Below are 19,128 nucleotides of genomic sequence, written 5' to 3'. Positions count from 1 at the left end.
TGTTGTACAGCAGTGTTACTGATTTTGTTGTTTGCTCTTGCAGTGAGACAATCATTAACATCCAGATTTATTACTAAAGTTAAAGTGCTTGAGTTCTCATCAAGTCTGCCCAGCGTGGTTCATTTACCCCAAAGATAGTTAACCTCTTTAAACACAGTAAATAGTCTACTTGTGTACGCTGTTGAGTGTAAACAACCAGGATTACTCCAGATTTGGCTGCTGCGAGCTGAGAAGAACTGGGCCACCAGATATTGAGGCCCTGGGCCAAATGAAACTGGGCCGCAGATTCCTTCACTGCCAGCAGAGATGCACTTTACAACACACCTGTTGGATGTACTACAAACATTACAACACTTAAACACACACATACATATCAATAACTAACCATAAATTGATTTAACTAATTGAAATGTGTCCATCTTTGTTAATGTTAAGAATATAGTCTATAATCTACAGGATGCACAATCAATGAATCATTCTATTGGCTATCATTACCTTTATGGTACGGTTTGCATTGATTAGGCCATACATTCTCAGAATTCAAGAGTAACTGCACATTTAAAATATTCTTTAAGATATAAACTAAAATATGACTTTAGTGAAGAAACTCCTCAATCCTAGTGTTTATATGTCTTACCAAATAAAATAAAAAAAAGAATTAAGCCATGCATTCTTGCTGCTCTACGATCATGCATTAATTAATGTGGGGCTGACTTAATTTAATTGACTTAATAGTATTTATTGGTAGATACCTTTTGAGAATTGTATTTAATGTTGTTGGTTCAAATATGTTTCACATATGTATTATTTTACTTATGCTTTATATTTAAATCTGTCTGTTCTGTGCGAGCTTGCAGTAGGTGACAAAGTTGAAGTAGATTTCACACTGAATCTGCAGGTGTTTCGCCACTTCTTCGTGTCACTTTAGTGCGTTGCTGAGACAAATCGTTGCTGCACTTCCTTGGGAGTTTTAAGTCGCATTATTTTTTCTTCACGATTAGATCAGCACAAGATTGGTAAACGATGTCTTCCAACGTGTGAAAGGGGAGTTTACGTGTGGCCCTTGAACGCAGCACAAGCCCTCGCCTCTTTTGTCGCTGAAAATAGGCCCTAATACTCTTTGACATTGGGTTAGTTGGCTGCCGCGGACGGCGGGTCAGGTTGCTTATTTCCTTGGTTTTACGTGCAGCACCTGCGTTTAACTTTTCTAACGTCGTGCTGCAAACTGTTTTTTTTTTTTAACTCTTTTAAAAATAATCTAGTCCATTTCTTTAATATGTCTGAACCAGTTAATATCATCAGACAGTTGTTGTTGTTTATGACGCGGGAGGAAACACTCGTTTTCTGTGATTTCCATGCGGGCCACCGGTAACTGTGCCTGTCGCGGGAATGGAGAAGTCTCGTGCCGTAGCTCCGCACTCTCTGGCTCTGGTGCTGTCGCAGGTTCGCAGAGAAGAAGATGAAGGGGACTCCCCACGACTATCATCATCACCGCCACCACCGGCCGTGCTCCCGGTGAAGGCACCGCATCACTCCGGCTACGAGGTATTCGCAAACTTCAAGTCCGTGAACGCGCAGCACTTCTGGAACAATGCGCTGACGCGCGCGCTGTCTGAGATCTTCTTCCTCGGCTGGATTGATGAGCGCGTGCTGTTGGTTCAGGGCGAGGAGGTCCATCTTCAGGTCCTCAGGAACGGCTGGACGAGGCGGACGCTCACACCCCCACAGGGCTTTGACATCCAGTGCATAGGTGCGTTCATGTTAAGATGCTATTGCCCTCGACTGAAGTTCAAGTTGTTTCCCACTTGATGTGTGTTTTGGACGCGAGGTTGTCTCCTCTCTTTGCCTGCAGCATGCCCACAAAGCCACGCCTCCCAAAGCAGGTGCATGCGCAAGTAAAAAAATGATCAATATTTAAAATAAGTTGCACCAATTACTGCCAATAAGTAAAGTGTGCTGTGGCAATAACATGACATGGTCATATTAACTGGTCAAAGTACCATTTAGCAATATTTTCATTTAGACTGGATACGTCAGTCCAGAGCTGGAGATGTGAGACTTAAGTCAGATTTAAGTCACACGAATGAGGACATGGACTTGACTGTTGAGACGTAACACCCTAAAGACTTTTCACATCGTAAAATCTCAGAACAATGGAACAAATTATAATAATAATGTTGAACTGGGGAAGACTGGTTTCAGGCTCCTTGTTACGGGAATAAACTGCAAAACAAACTTCGAGAGACACTAAGCTTCTCAGAGAGACTTTAAAGTTCTACTTACTGAGAATAGTCAAGCACTATATTTTACTATTTCCACAACCGCCTTTAATAGCCGGCATGTGCTGCCGATTGGTATTAAACCTAATATGACTCTCCTTACGAATGCAAGTGAAAATACTTTCCCCTGTGGTTTTTATATGATATCGTTGACGCCCCCCAGTTCTCCTCCAGTTCAACATTCCCACAATCGCACTCCTCTTCTGTGTGTGTGTGTGTGTGTGTGTGTGTGCTGGGACAGGTTTGGATGACTTTATTGTCAGCGAGTCTAACCGCTGCACCCATCACACCCTCGCAAGCTTCTTTATCCGAGTGTCTCCGCAGATGAGAGCGATGTCATATATTAGCTGGTTTGTGCCAGTTTCCCAGTAGAGCCTCAGTTTAGATCGTCGGTTCCATCAGTGAACAACCTACAGCAGAGATGACAGAAAATGTAAACAAAAAAAAAATACTTTTGTTTGGTATAATCATCATTGTGTCGCTGTCTCACACAGCAAACGCAGCAATATTTCAATATTTGTATTTTAACAATGGGTCAAATTAGTTTGTGGGTTCTCTGAAAGTTGTTGCTTGTCATGACAACTCCAAAGACAATGAGCAGAGGTGTTATATTAAACATCACATTCTAGCTATTGTTAAGGTCGTAATTTAATGACTCAATCTTTTCCCATTTCTTTATGATGTGTAGACGTATTTCTTTTTATTATTAATGTAATTGTTGTCAGCAACTGTGAGCGTGGATGCTAATGAATTCAAACTTGATCAGGAGAAACATCTGGATCTGTATATTGTTGAAGCAGCTGCTGTCATCTATATGTGTTATAAAAACAATGGGTTTAATTGGTTAAATGTGAAAGGTGTCACGCGTAGTCACTTATTTCCAGACTATGCAGCTCCCCTCATCTCTCTGCTCATTGTTTGGGTGTAACGGCCCTTCAACTTTGACCTTTTTTTAATTTTTTTCCCACACTAACCGTTCTCATTAGCATCGTTTCCAGCAGCTCTGTGTAAATGGGTCGCTGGTTGGTTGTTTTCCTGGGGAAACCTTGTGCGAATTGTACAGATATTTTAACTCAACGTTTGGGATTAATCAATCGGCGGCTGCTACGGCTCAACACTGACCAGACTCTTCATCGCTCTCTGATTGAACTGTTGATTTTATTGTCTGTTCAAACACTTTTCCTCTGCTCCTTTCACGTTATCAGATTCCTACGTTGAACGTCTAGACATTGGTAGTATTGACTGAAATAAGGTACGTTATAGTCCAAAGGTATATCTTAAGATGATTGTGATTTTGTGTCGCCGCTCATTTTCTGAGTCTTGTGTGTCAGAGGAAGTGACGTAGCTGCGCTGACACTGCTGGAGCAAACAAAGATAAGCTGTGGAATGTTTGTTTTATAGCTAATAACTCACCAGACTCTATAATGCCAAAACCAACAGCTTATATGCCGTTGGTCCACATGCTGATGAGGTTCTGATATATTTTTCACCACTAAACCCATAATCTACGGGAGAAATTAAGTTGGAATGGGACCAACGGGGGAAAGTAATTTAGTTGTGACGTTGCAGTGCATGCATGCACCACACTACTGGGCAGCATAATCAATCTGTAGTTTAATAGTAAGATTAATTCAGCCCAGAGTTACATGTTAACCATTTGGCCTCTTTGAGATCACCTGAAACAGCTCTAGCATGCAAAATGTGCTTGAGGGTGTTGTTTATTTCTTATGGAAAATGTCCGTGAGTAATGATAATGGTATAGTAATAACAGAAAATTAAAAAAATAACTACTCCAGTGTTGTTTTTTCTAGTATGGGCTGCAAGTGGCTGTGTGACTCGTTTATTTTAATCAGCTGTCGTGTCAAGATTTGACTTTGCGAGATAAGTTGAAACAAAGTTTAGACAAATTACTCTGTTCAATAACTACGAGTGTAGGCGGTCAGCATTTGGAATAATGCATGCTTGCAAAAATGATGCAACGATGTTGTCTTTTATTAACAAGATTTAGGACAATTAAATGCATTTTTTTTATGAACACGTCTTGCACAAAAGACGAACAGACTAATAGAAATGGATCCAAACCATTATTTAAAAAATAAATGAATCTAGATTATTCACATTTTCTGTAAATCTTAGATGGCTGAAGTCATATTGCTGTTGTGAAATGCATTTTTGCATTAGTGCTACATGTTTATATAATGCAGATTACCCACCAAACTGCCCGGGGTGTTTGATTTAGGCCAAGAGCCAAAAAAGTAGCCGGATTACAACATTTAGACTAAAGTTGTGGATTTTCAGCTGTGTGGAAACAAAGTGTTTTAAATACTGACAATTCAACCTGATTAACCGAGGGACTTTGTATCCGTTAGCAGGATATAAACAATGGACTGGGAGGAGTGTGCGCTCCTGAGGAAGGAAAAGTGGTGCATTTGTTCAGGAAAACACTACGGCACTGCATTCCCTGCTCTATAGCAGAGGTCTCCACTGGAAGGAAAGGGAGGGTCCCAGTGGAGGACTGGGGGGAATGTTTAACGCAGAAGAGAAATTTGTTGCCATACATCTTGATGTCAGACGTGTTATGTGGGCTGTGGTAAAACGTCTTTTGTCTCTTTATTTGGTGTCTGGCCTTAAGAGCTGAGTGGGGAAAAAAGACGTGTTGTCCTGAATGTTCCACTGGAGGGCAGACCACCGGCAAAAATGGTCCTGTTTGCAAGGAAGTTGGATGAATTTGTAGGAGGCCCACAAATCCTTTCAAAGCTCAGAACTGGTGTCTTGTGTCTTGCAGCATGGTCCTATCCCACTACTGACATGTTCACATGAACACAATGCAACACCCGTGTAGGATCTATCCTGCATGAGTTTTTTAATGTACATTTTGTTGGTAACAGAAGCCTTTCTATGAGTTGATGTGCTTCACCTAAAAGACATTTGATACACAGCTATAACAGACCTTTAATGAGATTCCAATACAATGTTAACATGCTCACACTAATGCTACACACTAATGACATTCATTAGCCAAACGCCAATTTAGCTGCATTAAGTCCATTATTGATAGATAGATCTTTCTACATTTCCTCAATTACATTGTTTTAACCCTTAATGAAGAAAGTCCATTATACTTTCCCATAGCTCAACGGGATCTCTTCAAATGTTTTATCTGACCAATAGTTACAAACCAAAAAGATATTTAGTTTACTGTCATACATGCACACCCGAAAAAGTATTAGATGATCACATACATGACCAGTGTATGTTAAGCAATCTTGCTTGAATAATGACAAAACAATGAATAAAAAAGAAAAGAAAAGTGAATTATTAGTCGACCAACTAATACATTTATCAACTAATTGTGCCGAATCTAATTGCCTCACATTGGGAGTGAGTTGGATTTTCCATAGGCTGTCATGCAAATCATTGTCGTCAATGTATTTTTATTTTTCTTCAGAAAATGCCTTTCCGTCATAAGGACATCTTGCTATTCGTTTCTCCCGGTGAGAGAATTACACTAATCGTTGTTGTAAGACGAGTGTCGAGGGATCTCAATGTTTCAGCGGGGTTTGCCGGAGTAACAACGGACGGCTCAGTCGCCGTCTCTGTGGCGTCTGTCTGCTTCTGTCTTGAGTAACTGGCTCTTTAAGGGAACAGCACTCAAAAGGTAACAGCTATGAGATCATCGGCTTGCGTCGTCATGGCAACAAAGGCTGTTGCAGCACTACTGAGAAATAAAATGGCTGGCGTGGTGTCGCTCTCCCCCCTTCTCCTCCTCCTCCTCCCCCTCCTCCTCCTCACCCCTCCTCTCCTCTTTCTCTTTGGTATCAGTGAACTGGAGCAGATTGGTTGTGACACCGCATCCCCCCCCCCCCCCCCCTCCTCCTCCTCCTCCTCCTCCTCCTCCACCCGTGGCCCGTCCTGCCTTCTCACTTTGCTCCTTATTCTGTCCCTCCAACCGTCCATTCACACTCCACACATGTGAGTCAGCAGGAGTCTGCAGCTAGCAGGAGCTGCCACTCCGGACGTGATTAAGGTGATGCTTTGGGTTTTTTTCTTTTTCCACCGACGGCTCCACACAGTATCAGTGACTGAATCAACCGGTGGGAAAGCACTGATCAGACACAAATCAGGACGTTGTAAAACAATTCCCTTTTTGTTGTGGCCCTGTCAAGTCTTTAGCTTCAGGTGAGACACAAAAAGAGAGAACGGATGGTGGTTTAAGGGACCCCTCATCCTTCAAGAGCAGAGGGTGAGGGAACACGAGAGGAAGGAGGGTGAGGAGGGAAATTCAGCCAAAGATTTCGAGCCTGAGCTGTTCCCCGGACAACATCTGAGGGCTATATATATGTATGTATGTATATATATATATATATATATATATATATATATATATATATATATATATATATATATATATATATATATTGTTCTTGTGTGTGTTTGGAGCTGTTGATATTTTCTCTCTCTCTCTCGCATCCACTCCTCCCCTCCCCTCCCCTCAGCCTCAATCACCCAGACACAGACGCATGCATGCTCACGCAGAATCGCGCGCAGCAGGCGGATGCGCGCATACACACTTTCTCTCACACACACACACATACACACACATACACACACACACACACACACACACACACACACACACACACACACACACCCTTCCTGGAGGTGCTGGGAGCAGCTGCAGCATTAGCGTTGAAAGAGATTTGCCGTTGACTGGAGTTTGCATCCCCCCCCGTTAATGAATGGATGCTACAGCGATAGAATCGGGAGCTTCTTCCGTTGGATTGCGGGAAACGGTGGATTTCTATTCTTGAGAATTTATTTATTTATTTCTATGCTCTCCATTTTTTTCTCCCCACCCTCTCCTGGTGTGCTGTTGTCGAAAGGACGATGGGGTCTTGTGCTTGATCGGATAAAGATGGAGGTGAACGTGGCGTCTCCGGTGCTTTGCATACTATTGAGGTTTCACTGCCCATTAGGGTGAATGGAGCTTTTATTATATTTTTTTAAGTGGGCTCTTTTGTTTTCCGGGGATCGGCCGAGCACTCCTGTGGTGAATTGAGCTGTTGTCGAAGACTGGGCCTCTTAAGCTTTGAATATTTGACCATCCGTCTATCCCCTCCTTTCTCCCCCAGTTACCTTCAGCTCAAAAAGGAACAAGCGGATCCCGAAACCTCCACTGAAATCTCTCCTCACCGTCCTCCTCGCTTCCAATGCCCCATTTCCCTCATCTCTACCCCTGCCCCCCCCACCTCTCTCCTGCTCCCTCCTCCCACATCAGAGCGGCTACGTAATGTGCCTCCCTACGCATGCAAATGGGGATGCTACAAATGGTGGCTGGGACTGATGCCGATGAAAGGGTGATGCCTCGCGCAATCACCTGCACCTCCGCCGCTGCTGCTGCCGTCGCTCCAGATCAGCCTGGGAGAGCCCAGCAGCCCATGACAACCGCCCACAGTGCGAACACAGTCGTTTGTAGCTTGCCCGTGGATGTAAATGAGACGTGTGTATGTGTGTGAAGGCGCACACTGGTTCCTGCCATGTCTGGTGTGTGATCGCTCTAGCGGGACGTTCTTACTGATGCGGGGGAGGCACTGAGCCTGAGGTTGGTCGACCTCCCCCTGCACACCCCTCCCCCCCCTCCCCCCCTCCCCCCCCTTCCCTTCCCTTCCCTCCCCTCCTTCCCCCCTTCCCTCCTTCCTTCCCCCTTCTCCCCATTCCACCAGCCACCCACCACCACCACCCCCTCCCCACCTTGTCCCAGCCCCCGGGAGGTGAAGGCCACCTGGTAAAGGGGTCACGATGAAGAAGAACCGCAGCAGCAATCTGCGGCGGGCCTGGCCCAGCTCGGAGCATACCGAGCGCCCGCCTGAGCACAATCTCTCCCGTAGTGAGAAAGACATCCGTGTGCAGAAGCAGCATCTTCCTCCCCCTCCAGCTCCTCATTTCTCTCCGTCCCCACCAAGTTATCGTGCACCAGGTGAGTCTTTGACACTCTCACCAACAGAGGCTCCACCCTCTCGCTACGCAGAGCAAAGACGGTTTGATTTGGGGGCAAAAGGCAGAGTTCAAAATGGACAAAATGTTCGTACTATGAAGGAAATGAAGGCATCTTCCCTCTTTTTTCTGACTTGTAATGTCTAATGTATCAAATGAGGTCAAATAGAAAGAGAGAAGAAGTATTTCTTCTTATTTCATCTAAAGCTCTCTATTATAAACACTAAATTCAAAACCTGTATTTTTGTGGGTCCAAATAACCATTTTACTTCCTGACATTGTTCCCACCTCCTTCATATTTACTGACCTATATTTAAAAAAATATCCCCCCCACCCATCATATGTTACGTACCTTCAAAAAAACATTGTACAACATCAGTGGCATCAACCCTGGGCCAAATGTTGTGCCAGGTTCATATTTTGTGTTAGATGATATTACAAAAGGGCTTCTGGGACATCTCTCCTCATAAACTAATGTCTTTACCAAGAAAATCTCATCCTTCCTGTCCCTTTTTGTTGGTGTCTTTGTTGCTTCATTGTAAGATGGGAAACATAAATACGACAACTCATTCCCATAATATACTACACGAGCACAGGACGCGGAATCCAGCTTTTCTCATGTTTACAAAACAAAAACAAAAAAAAGAATTGAGTAAAGCCTCGTAAAGCCACAGAAAGCTTAAAGGGGCTGTGATACTAAGCAGAGATAACGTCATCGTGTTGCTTCACTGACCGGTCGGTCGAGTGTGGTGAGGAGCCAGGGCCCTGCACAGATTTCAGCCCAGGCAAAAGAAGTGTAAATAGTAAAAACGATCACAAAACGGCGATCAATGAGGCAACATTAACTCGTCCGTCCACATCATAAGACATAATGTAAGGTTACAAATCAAAGACGGAGGCTTCGATGGTGTATTTTCTCGTTTTTTATCGCATAACTCTCCATCGATCACCGGATTTAGGTCAGAGGACGGGGTCAGCTCCAGCAAAGATGCTGCAGCGAATGGTCCAGTGTGCTGCTCCACAACCTTTTTAAGCAGGGCAGATGTTTGCTCTCAGAGGGGCTGGAAGCCGGGCCGTCTGGTTGTAGGATGATCTCACTACTCGCTACTCGCTGACAGCAAAGCCAGCTTAATTCAACAAAGGCTACAGGGAATGTCTGCGTGTAAGCTGTCGATGTGGCACTAAAGTCAGCTGTGTTTTTGTTCAATTTAAAATGCGTTGTGTTCGACTGTGTAAGCTTCCCTTTTTTTTTTTTTTTTTTACGTTTGTGCGGTCGTGTGAAACGAGTAACGACGTATGCGAAGACTCAGGTGATCTCGCACTACGGCTGCTGCTGCAGCAGCTGCTGCCTCGTTATGCTAACCTACGAGAAAACGGGAGGAACGAGAGGAAAGCAAAGGAAGCACAGAGAGGAGGGGTGGAGCTGTTCGAGGCAGCATGCAAACTGCTGCTGTTTGACCATTACATCATAGCTTCACACGCTGCGCCTGCTGTTCATTCATGATCTAACAGTTGTGCCTCCTCCTCCTCCTCCTCCTCCTCCTCCTCCTCCCCCATCCTGCAGGTGACGTGTCTCCGATCAGCATGTCACCTATCAGCCAGTCACAGTTCATCCCGCTGGGGGAGATCTTGTGCCTGGCCATCTCTGCTATGAACTCTGCCCACAAGCCGGTCAACCAGGAGGCTCTGGTGGAGCACCTCACTGCCAGCTTCCCAGGTACGCTCCTCTGACCTCCTTCTTAAAAAAATTAAAATAAATACAAAAACACAGGACTGCACAAAAGCATTCAGAAACTGATTTTTGTGTGGCATATCTTGTGAGAACATTAGCAGGTGAAAAATGGTAATTATATACATATGCCATGCGTCAGCACTGGTTTATTATCTCCTGATTTGTTATTTATCAACATCAGTTTAATGTTGCACACGCCAGGTTCAAAGAGCAAAGTAATGATATATGGAGGCTTCAAACATATATTGATCTCACCTCAGGGCTCCGACAAATTTCAGTGAGAGAGATATTTCATCCTGTAAAATCTTGCAGACATCATAATGTTTCAACAGGGATAAATATGAAACAATTAGTCAATTAAGCGATCAGTAAATCGGCCCATATTTTGATCATCGATTTAGTTATTGTAAGTCATTTTTTAAGCAGCTTTTCAGATGAGAGGATTTGCTGTTTTTCTCCATCATATATGATAGTAAGCAGAATACGGTGGGAATTTGGACTGCTGTGCCTGCAAAATATAATCCCGTTGAGAAATGATAGAGGACATTTTTCACTATTTTGTTACATTTTATAGAAAGAAATAACATGCAGCCCGAAACTTAAATAATAAATTGTAGAAAAACACTTAATTCTCCTCTTCTCCTTTTCCTCTACTCGTGTCCTGTGTTTGGTTTTATTCACAAGTGAGATATACACATTGATTTATGAGACATTGTCTATGAACACATTATGTCGTTCAAGTGATTTGAAGAACCTCAACCAGACCAGTATTAATGTTTTTATATTTATCATGGAAGCAGCACATTTCCTCTTAATACAAATTATAATCCAATCATATTTATTCATCCCAGCAGCAAAACAAATGTAACAACCTAAAAGAAAGGCCCACTAAAAAATTAAATATAATCAATATCCATTTAGGTATAGGCTATATTTATAACAATATCTCAGCTTTATCTCAGCCCTATAAGACTGAACTGAACTTCAAAGCCACGAGACTCTGTTGACAAAAACAGTATTGATACATTTCAGTTCCCCGTCTGAAAATATTCCAAATATATCATACACTTAAACTGATATTGTTTTTTTTTTAACATTAAATATGTTTTAGCAGTACATTGCTCTGCTCCTGTGCTGACCACCATCTACTGGAGGTAGCAGACTGATGGATGAGTACCTCATTCAACCCCACTACAAAAAAATCCAAACTATCTTTTGGCAAATTCTGAAAGCACTTTTCAAACAAAGATTTCCTCAGGTTTTTTTATTTAAATACTACGAATTAGTTTTTTACCGACTCCAAATTGTCGCCTCGTTCACAATGTTGTTCGTTTTAATGGGTTAAATATACGTAATGTTTTAACATTGCAGTTATTTTCTTATTTACTTAAATATACAAAACCAATTAAATCCTAAAAATGTATCCAAACACGGTTTAAAAGCACAGGTTTTACCACTGTGTAAACTAGATGTCGGTCAAATTTGGGAATGTGAAGCGTGTCCCTCAAATGTATCTTTATGATGCCTCAATGAAAAGCAGTTGATCTTATCGGTTGCATCACTGCTGTGTAACAACACACAGGGGTGATGTAATGTCAGGCAACACAAGACCATGCTAGACCACGGTAATGAATGATGTTTAAAATGGACTACTTTTAATGTGGATGTGGTAATTTATACAAGCTAAGCTCTTGAGGTGACTGATTAAATATCCCCAGGAGTCATCTGGGAATGAGTGTTTAGTTTATTAATTTGTTTTTACATATTAAATCTTAGATCATGTATCAGTATTATACATGTATATTACTTAAAATGTAAGAGGATTTGTGTGAGCTGTGGTAATGGTCAGATTTAGAAAAATCAGGTCAGTCAACAGAATATGTAAAACTCTCTAACAGGTTTTTAAAGAGATGCAAAATCTTCGAGAGACTTAAAGACTTATTATTATTAATGTTATTGTTCATTTAAAAATGATAAAAATAGAAGGAAACATTCAATGTTCAAAACAATAAATAGCTGTGAAAACCTGCACCCATGAAAAATTTGGCAACTTTGGGTTTGTTCACTTCGAATAAGATGCAGAATATGCTTTCTTTTTATTATAGACGATTTTTTTATTTAAAAAAAATCGTAATAATTAGTAAAGAAATATCATCCGTTCTCAGACCCATCTTTCACTTACAATTCTTCTTATTTTTAATATGCCTTGGGTGAGATTATATATGTTTAATTGAGATTTTAATTGATCTTAACACATGCACATTATATTCAAACTTTCTTCAACTATGACGGTCTCCAAATTGTCTCCATGCTCAAACAAAATAGTCAAGTGTTTGAACAATTTCAATATAAATACAAGATTTGATCTGAAATGTATTTGTGCGGTTTCCTGCAGGCGTGCCTACACCCAGCTCAGAGGTTCTGCGACATACCCTGAACATGCTGGTGCGAGAGAGGAAGATCTACCCAACTCCAGAGGGCTACTTCATTGTCACCCCACAGACCTACTTTATCACTCCTTCCCTCATCAGAACCAACAACAAGTGGTATCACCTGGATGACCGGCTGCAAGAGCGCCAAACGCAACAGTCACAGCAGCAACAACAACAACAACAACAACAACAACAGCAACAGCAAACTCAGCAATGCACTTCGCCTCAGTCTGGCAACGTAACACCATCTACACCTGGCTGCCTGAGAGAGAGGCCTCCTCGCAAGAATCACAATGACTCATACAACTCCTATCGCGAAGACTCGTCCAGACTTCACAGTAGTAAGTCACCAAAGGAGCACAGGGGAGATTCTTATCAAAGTAAGCCCGCCAAGGATCACAATGGCGGGGAACCTCCACCAAGCACGTCAGCCAAGGAGCACCGAGGAGAACCTCCGTCATACCCTTATTCCCCTCTTCCCACTTCCCCTCCTGCCCAGCAACCGCCACCTAAAGAGCCCGTTGAGAAGAGCAAAAGCATCACTTCTTTCCCTTATAAAAGTGACACTCTGACCAAAAAGAAAGAAGGAAGTGGTGGCGGTGGAAGCGGCGAGAAGCAATCCAAAAGGTTCGGCCTCAGGCTCTTCAGGCTGAGTTTCAAGAAGGACAAAATGAGGCAGCTGGCCACCTTCTCAGCCCAGTTCCCCCCAGAGGAGTGGCCTCTTCGTGACGAGGAGGTGCCGACCCCGCCCATTCCCCCCCAGGTGGAGATGGAGATAATCCGCCGAATCAACCCTGACCTAACGGTGGAGAATGTGGCAAGGCACACGGCTGTGATGAAGAGGCTGGAGGAGGAGCGTACGCAGAAGAACAAGGCAGGGTCCTCAGCCCAGCACAGTGCACGGAGCAGGAGGGGGAGGGGCCATCGGAGGGCCCTACACGGGAAGTCCCGCTCACACAGCAAGCCCCGAACTTCCAGGGGAGACCCGTCCGAGGGTTCAAACTGGGACCTTTTGTTCATGGAAAGGGATTACCGCTTCTTTAGCCACTCGTTAGTTCGCTCGCCTCGGGAGGCCATGTACACCTTGGAGCGCAGACGAAGTGGAGGCGCGACATACCTGGTCCATAGCAACCCCAACATCACTGAATCAAACTGCCCGGTTACTCCCGAGTGGGACGTGTCTGGGGAGCTCGCCAAGAGACGGACGGAGATGCCCTTCCCAGAGCCGTCGCGCGGGACGTGCCAGTCCAGGGTGCAAAGAAGTCACAGTCACAATCAGGACAGGAAGTCGCGTCACGACAGGTCAGATCAAGCGAAGGAACGCTCTCGGTCCATGGACAACTCCCTCAAGGGCCCGTCACTGGGGGTGCCTGAAGACTTTGAACCCACTCTGGAGGAGCGTAGTCATTACTACACTGATGACGGCACCCTGCGCGCCACGCAGAAGTCCTCCCACTACTCAAGGATCATGTTCTCCGCTGCTAAGTTCCACTCTGATTTTAATGTGCCTGATTTGGGGAAAGGGAGTTTGGACGAGTCAAGGATCCGGAGTACGATGGAGAGGAACAAAAGCAGAGACAGTTTGCCATCGTACAATGAGCTAATGGGACTTTCTCCTAAGCCCTCAGCAGATGAGTACTTCCAGTGCAATACGTCAAATGAAACAATCCTAACTGCCCCTTCGCCTCAGGCAAAATCAGAATATGACACATTAACCTCATCAGGGGGACTCCGAAAGGGCTCTCCGGCTGACCGCCAAACGCCTCACCTCACCTCTCCTCACACGATGGAGTACAAAGAGGACCTGTCGGCCGTAAAGGGACAGAACGGCTCAGTGCGACTGACGCCAAGCCAGACGCCGGAGCCGGTGCAAAACGCCCGTTTGACGCCACACCAACACAATGTAGATCCGGGAGGGGGAGGAGGCACTATGGTGCTCAAGAGGAAAGAGATCTTCAGCAAGGACACTTTGTTCAAACCTCCACACAATGCCTTGTCCACAGGCTACGTGGACAGCAGCTACACCAAGTCCGGCACATTGCGGAAAGCCTCACATGCCAAATCAACAGAGGCCCTAGACAATCCTGAGCCCCAGCAGCCTTCCAATTCAGCCACTTCCTCAGCGTCACCGGCAGTTTTACAGGGCTGCTTAGAGCCAACAGTCCCCTCCGCCTCCTTTGACTATTATAATGTATCAGATGATGAGGAGGAGGAAGAGGCAGAGGAGGACTCGCACAAAGAGTTGGCGACAGCAGAGGACAACAAGGACCATGGGGAAGTGGGTGGTAATGGTGGAGGCGGCAACGGTGGTGGTGGCGGCGGCGGTGGTGGTGGTATTGTTGGTGGTGGTGGGGAGGGAACCATGCAGTGGTTACTGGAGCGGAAGAAGGACCATGATCTGCAGCGGAAACTGGAGACCAATCTGACCTTACTCAGCCCCAAGGAGACGGAGAACAGCAGCAGCCAGAAGTCCGCCCACTCCGCCCGTTTGGACAGCATGGACAGCAGCAGCGTCACGGTGGACAGTGGATTCAACTCCCCCAGGTAGGTGCTGAAATGAACAGGAATGAAGGCATCATCATCTGACACTACTAGTGTGGGGGCTTAGCGGGGGAGGTAAACTCAAGTAGAACACAGGGGGACCTAAAATATCCCCAAAAATCTGGATTGCTGTCAAACTGGATGTTGATATATGGAGGTAAATAAATTGGAAAAGAAAATGTAAAAGCTAAACCAAAGATGATGGTAACTCTGAACGCTTTTAACCAAAAACATTGTTGACTATCGAGGTTGATGCATTTATGTATTATAATTCAATCTAATATATTCATTTAAGAAGTTCCTAATGTTCATCATGTTTTTTGATGAAAGAATAAATTCGATGTGTTGATTATTGAGGTTGGATTACCTCAGATTGTACAGGTGGACCCTGAGTGTATATCTGTATTCTAAATTTATATTGAATATAAAACAATGAGAAGGACCAGTTTCCTGCTTTAACAACAGTCTGGTAACATCTTTGAGTGAAATCCAGCTAAACAAATCAAATTGTTCAACGTCGTCATGCTCACACTTCATACGTCTCGACCCTGAACTTTGTTGTTAGGAACTGATTATGTGTAAAGCAGATTATTTCATTAAAAAACATCAACGTACGCTAAATAAAGAGCATAACCGCCAGTTTCATGCTTAATACTAAATACCTCTATGGTATACCAATAATTATATTAATTCTGCTGGTCGGTGATTGGATAACTGAAACGGTATTTAAAGCAACTTGGATCACACAGCTGTGACACTGTAGTGTCTTTGTTTTATTTCCTTTATCCTAATGGAACAAACAGTTATTGTAGCAACTCATTTATAAATGTTATGTACAACTCGTTTCAACTTTATACAAGACAACTGCAAACATCTGTTTATCAGACAAACATAGGTACTCGTTTTAGCACGATTAATCAGACAGTTGCCAGAGAGAGAACTGAATGCTGCACTTGCAGAAAGTAGTGGGACAGAATAAATGTTTAGAAAAGTCAAATCAAAGCTCCAGAGATTTCTTTACGCTGAATGACATCATCTGGGTTTTGGAAAGCTTATTAATCAAAATGAGAATGCGTACGCTCCTAAGAAAGACGACTCTTTAGACATAAATATTGGGGGGGGGTAATATATTAAATATGAGGAATAAATAATGTAAATTACACAACATGAAGCATGTGCTACATATTTATAATGCATTATATTAATATGATTGAATTAATTATCAACTTCACATATGGTTATGGTTTCAAAGCAGTCAAAGTTGCTTTAATCCATTTGATTTTGTATGTATTTTCCTGAATGAATGACAAAGAAACATTTGGGATTATTACTCTTTTTTTTTTTTTAATAAAGGAAACCTGGAAGGAATTAGCTTCTTTTTTTCTTTATTCTCAGTAACTGTGTTTTTTGTAATTTTTTTTTTATATTCTGCAAATTGCATCCATTCATTTATTTATTTAGCACACCTCGATGAGACGTACAATGTGAGATGTTTCCGTGCCTTTTGAAAGCAAACACTTGACTTTCTGTTGTGTCTCTTGTGCAGAACGCGTGAAAGCCTCGCGTCCAACACATCCAGCATCGTGGAAAGCAATAGGCGGCAGAATCCAGCGCTGAGCCCCGGCCACATCGGCACGAGTAGTATCGGACTGCCCTTCAGCTTTCGCGCCATCCCAGAACCCCCCACCACACAGCCTGAGAAACTCCAGAAGTCATCGAACTGCCTGGCCTCCATCACCAGCGTCTGACGGGCAGCACAGACTGAGACCATGAGAGGTGGAGGAGGAGGAGGAGGAGGAGGAGGAGGAGGAGGAGGAAGAAGTGAGGTGTTTCACCATTTTGACCATCACTTTCCTCAACCAATACACACACACACACACACACACACCTTCAGACTCCTGAGAATCCATTTACTGGGACTGTTACATAAACAGGCATGGCTTCAAGAGACTGTTCCCACAGCTTCAAGAACTTTACTGCAAAAAAGAGAAGAAAAACTACAGAATATCAAGACCAACGTAGGGGAAGAAACCTACCTGAAGTACTTTGATTTTTGGTGACATGGACTCTAGTTTGGCTTATATCAAGATTATTGACTATTGGTATTGGAAAGTAGTAGACTATAGGATTCAAGTTACATTTGGAAATATCAAAAAAACTTTTTATATTACTTAACAATACATGTCCAATTAAATGTTCTCCTTCCTGAAATAGCGTCAAGTTCTTCAGGACAATTCAATGTCAGCACAATGTCGAGACAATAAAAGTTGATTCTGAGAACAACGAATGAAAGATATAAAAACATAAATCAGCTCAGATTTGTGTACCGCAATGCAAATGATGTATGTATACTCGATACTTTTGATATCCTAATTATTATAATGGTGGTATTAAAGATGCTATGTGACCAAAAATGATGTCTGGACAAAATGAGCTGCACCCTAACACTCGCATGTACATCCCAGATACCTCACAAAAACAAATCTGGAGCTTTTGATATCATCACATGATCTTCCTCGGTAGATCGAGTTTGCCAGGTTGTCAGAAAAATGGAAATATTAACATCTACTATTCCCTGAGCACGTTAGGGACGTATGTAGCCCATATTTAAGCATAAAAGTTGAGATGGAAAATTGGCATAAAAAACAAAATTCATCAACTGACTTGTTTCAGCTTCTTAAATGTGAATATGTTCTTCTTTTCTCAGTCTACGATAGTTAACTGTTAAGATAAAACAAGACACTCTGCACATAACCATGCGCTTTGGAGATCTACCATATGATTAATGGAGAAAATAATCAGTAGATTAATTAAGAATTGTAGGCAGAATGAGTGAAATGTGTGACTCCAGATGCCACGACTGCGGTAGACTCAGCAGCTCCATCTGTGCATTATCTTTAATAACCAGACTGTTGTTTCTAGGAACTAATCATTTTAGATCTTAATAGATTAGTTGATTGATCAGCAACTATTTTGATAATCGGGAGCAAAAACGACACAAATTTCATAGTTTCAGGTCCTGAAATGTGATCATTTGCTGCTTTTCTTTTGTCTTAGACGCAAGGAAACTGAACATCTTGGACTTTTTTTAACTGACAAAGAAAGGATCTGAATCTCGGGGCCGAGGGGAATTGCGATTGGTATTTTGACTATTCTCCAATAGTTCGTGGACAAAAAGATGAATCTGTTTATCACAAATGAAAATATACTTTTACAGGAGCAGAAATAACCAATGTGGAATTTATAATGAAACGCCTTTCACGAGTGACAAATTAAAGATGATATTATTATGAATTATAAATTCCACATCCTGCTCCTAAGTAACTCCACAGTAACTCGAGCTGATCAATTTCGGATCCCTGACATTTGAAAAGCTCAAACCGAGCGCCCTCTAGCGGTTGACTGGCTGTATGACACAGTGGCTTTTCCTCAAGATACCGCCAAGCTGTTGTGTTTAAAACGGGTCAAACGTACATTTATATTAATGTTTCATGACTAAAATGATTGAAGCCGTGACGCATTTTCTTTGTATTTAATTTATTTATGACTATACTCATAACACATAATTATACATATTAACTCACATTAGTACTTCAGTGGGTGGAAGTCACCGTTATGAAACGGTGGCAGCACCTGCGCAGTAGGCAGTGGTGTTTTTTGAGAAGAATAAATGGTGAATCACAATTTTTGACTTTCCCATACAGTTTAACAAAGGTGATAGACCCAGTGCACGTTACCTGTTCTCCTCAATTTGCTGTTATACAGTCAGTTTTGGGTCACTTCACTACTTCACAAAGTTGTCCTGCTGCCTCCATGTTTGGTAATCCTCTCAATGTCGATACTTAACCTCCTAAAAGCCTGTTGTTGACCAGGTAAAAGCAGTTAGCCATTCTTAAATTGGATTATTTTATAACAAAATCCCACCACCGAGGTGTTTAATCTCAAATTTCCCTTTTTAAAAAGGACATATCAGTATATTAAAATATGTGCTGTAGAAGATGATCCACACCGATGTTACAGGTTATCGGCCGCACGTGGCCAATTTCACAAATCGTCGGATGCCTTCTGAACATGCGCACTGTTGATTTCGACACACTTGACATTCGTGTGTGTGGCTGTCAACACATAGCAGCCTTAAATTGTGGAACAA

The 19,128-nt window shown here is 42.9% G+C and overlaps 1 protein-coding gene across 1 annotated transcript; it reads left to right on the top strand.

Moving 5' to 3' along the window:
• The first annotated feature begins 8,078 nt into the window (after positions 1 to 8,078).
• Positions 8,079 to 16,737, top strand: stox2a (storkhead box 2a). The gene is made up of 5 exons (XM_034533210.1): positions 8,079 to 8,256; positions 9,838 to 9,990; positions 12,401 to 14,682; positions 14,794 to 14,981; positions 16,525 to 16,737. Exons 1-5 carry the CDS (start codon positions 8,079 to 8,081, stop codon positions 16,724 to 16,726), a joined length of 3,003 nt encoding a protein of 1,000 aa, XP_034389101.1. The 3' UTR covers positions 16,727 to 16,737.
• Positions 16,738 to 19,128: the final 2,391 nt, after the last annotated feature.

This window comes from Cyclopterus lumpus, chromosome 1, assembly GCF_009769545.1.
Source record: "Cyclopterus lumpus isolate fCycLum1 chromosome 1, fCycLum1.pri, whole genome shotgun sequence".
Lineage (NCBI taxonomy): Eukaryota > Metazoa > Chordata > Actinopteri > Perciformes > Cyclopteridae > Cyclopterus > Cyclopterus lumpus.
Note: the sequence above shows the minus strand (reverse complement) of the source record. Positions and strands in the feature narration are given on the sequence as shown.

What these genes read in the sequence shown, in the direction of transcription:
- stox2a (XM_034533210.1), top strand. Translation starts at nt 8,079, where the DNA reads ATGAAGAAGAACCGCAGCAGCAATCTGCGGCGGGCCTGGCCCAGCTCG. An exon ending in AGGACTCGCACAAAGAGTTG is followed by an intron (nt 14,683 to 14,793) that starts GCGACAGCAGAG and finishes GGTGGTGGGGAG; the next exon opens with GGAACCATGCAGTGGTTACT. An exon ending in AGTGGATTCAACTCCCCCAG is followed by an intron (nt 14,982 to 16,524) that starts GTAGGTGCTGAA and finishes TCTCTTGTGCAG; the next exon opens with AACGCGTGAAAGCCTCGCGT.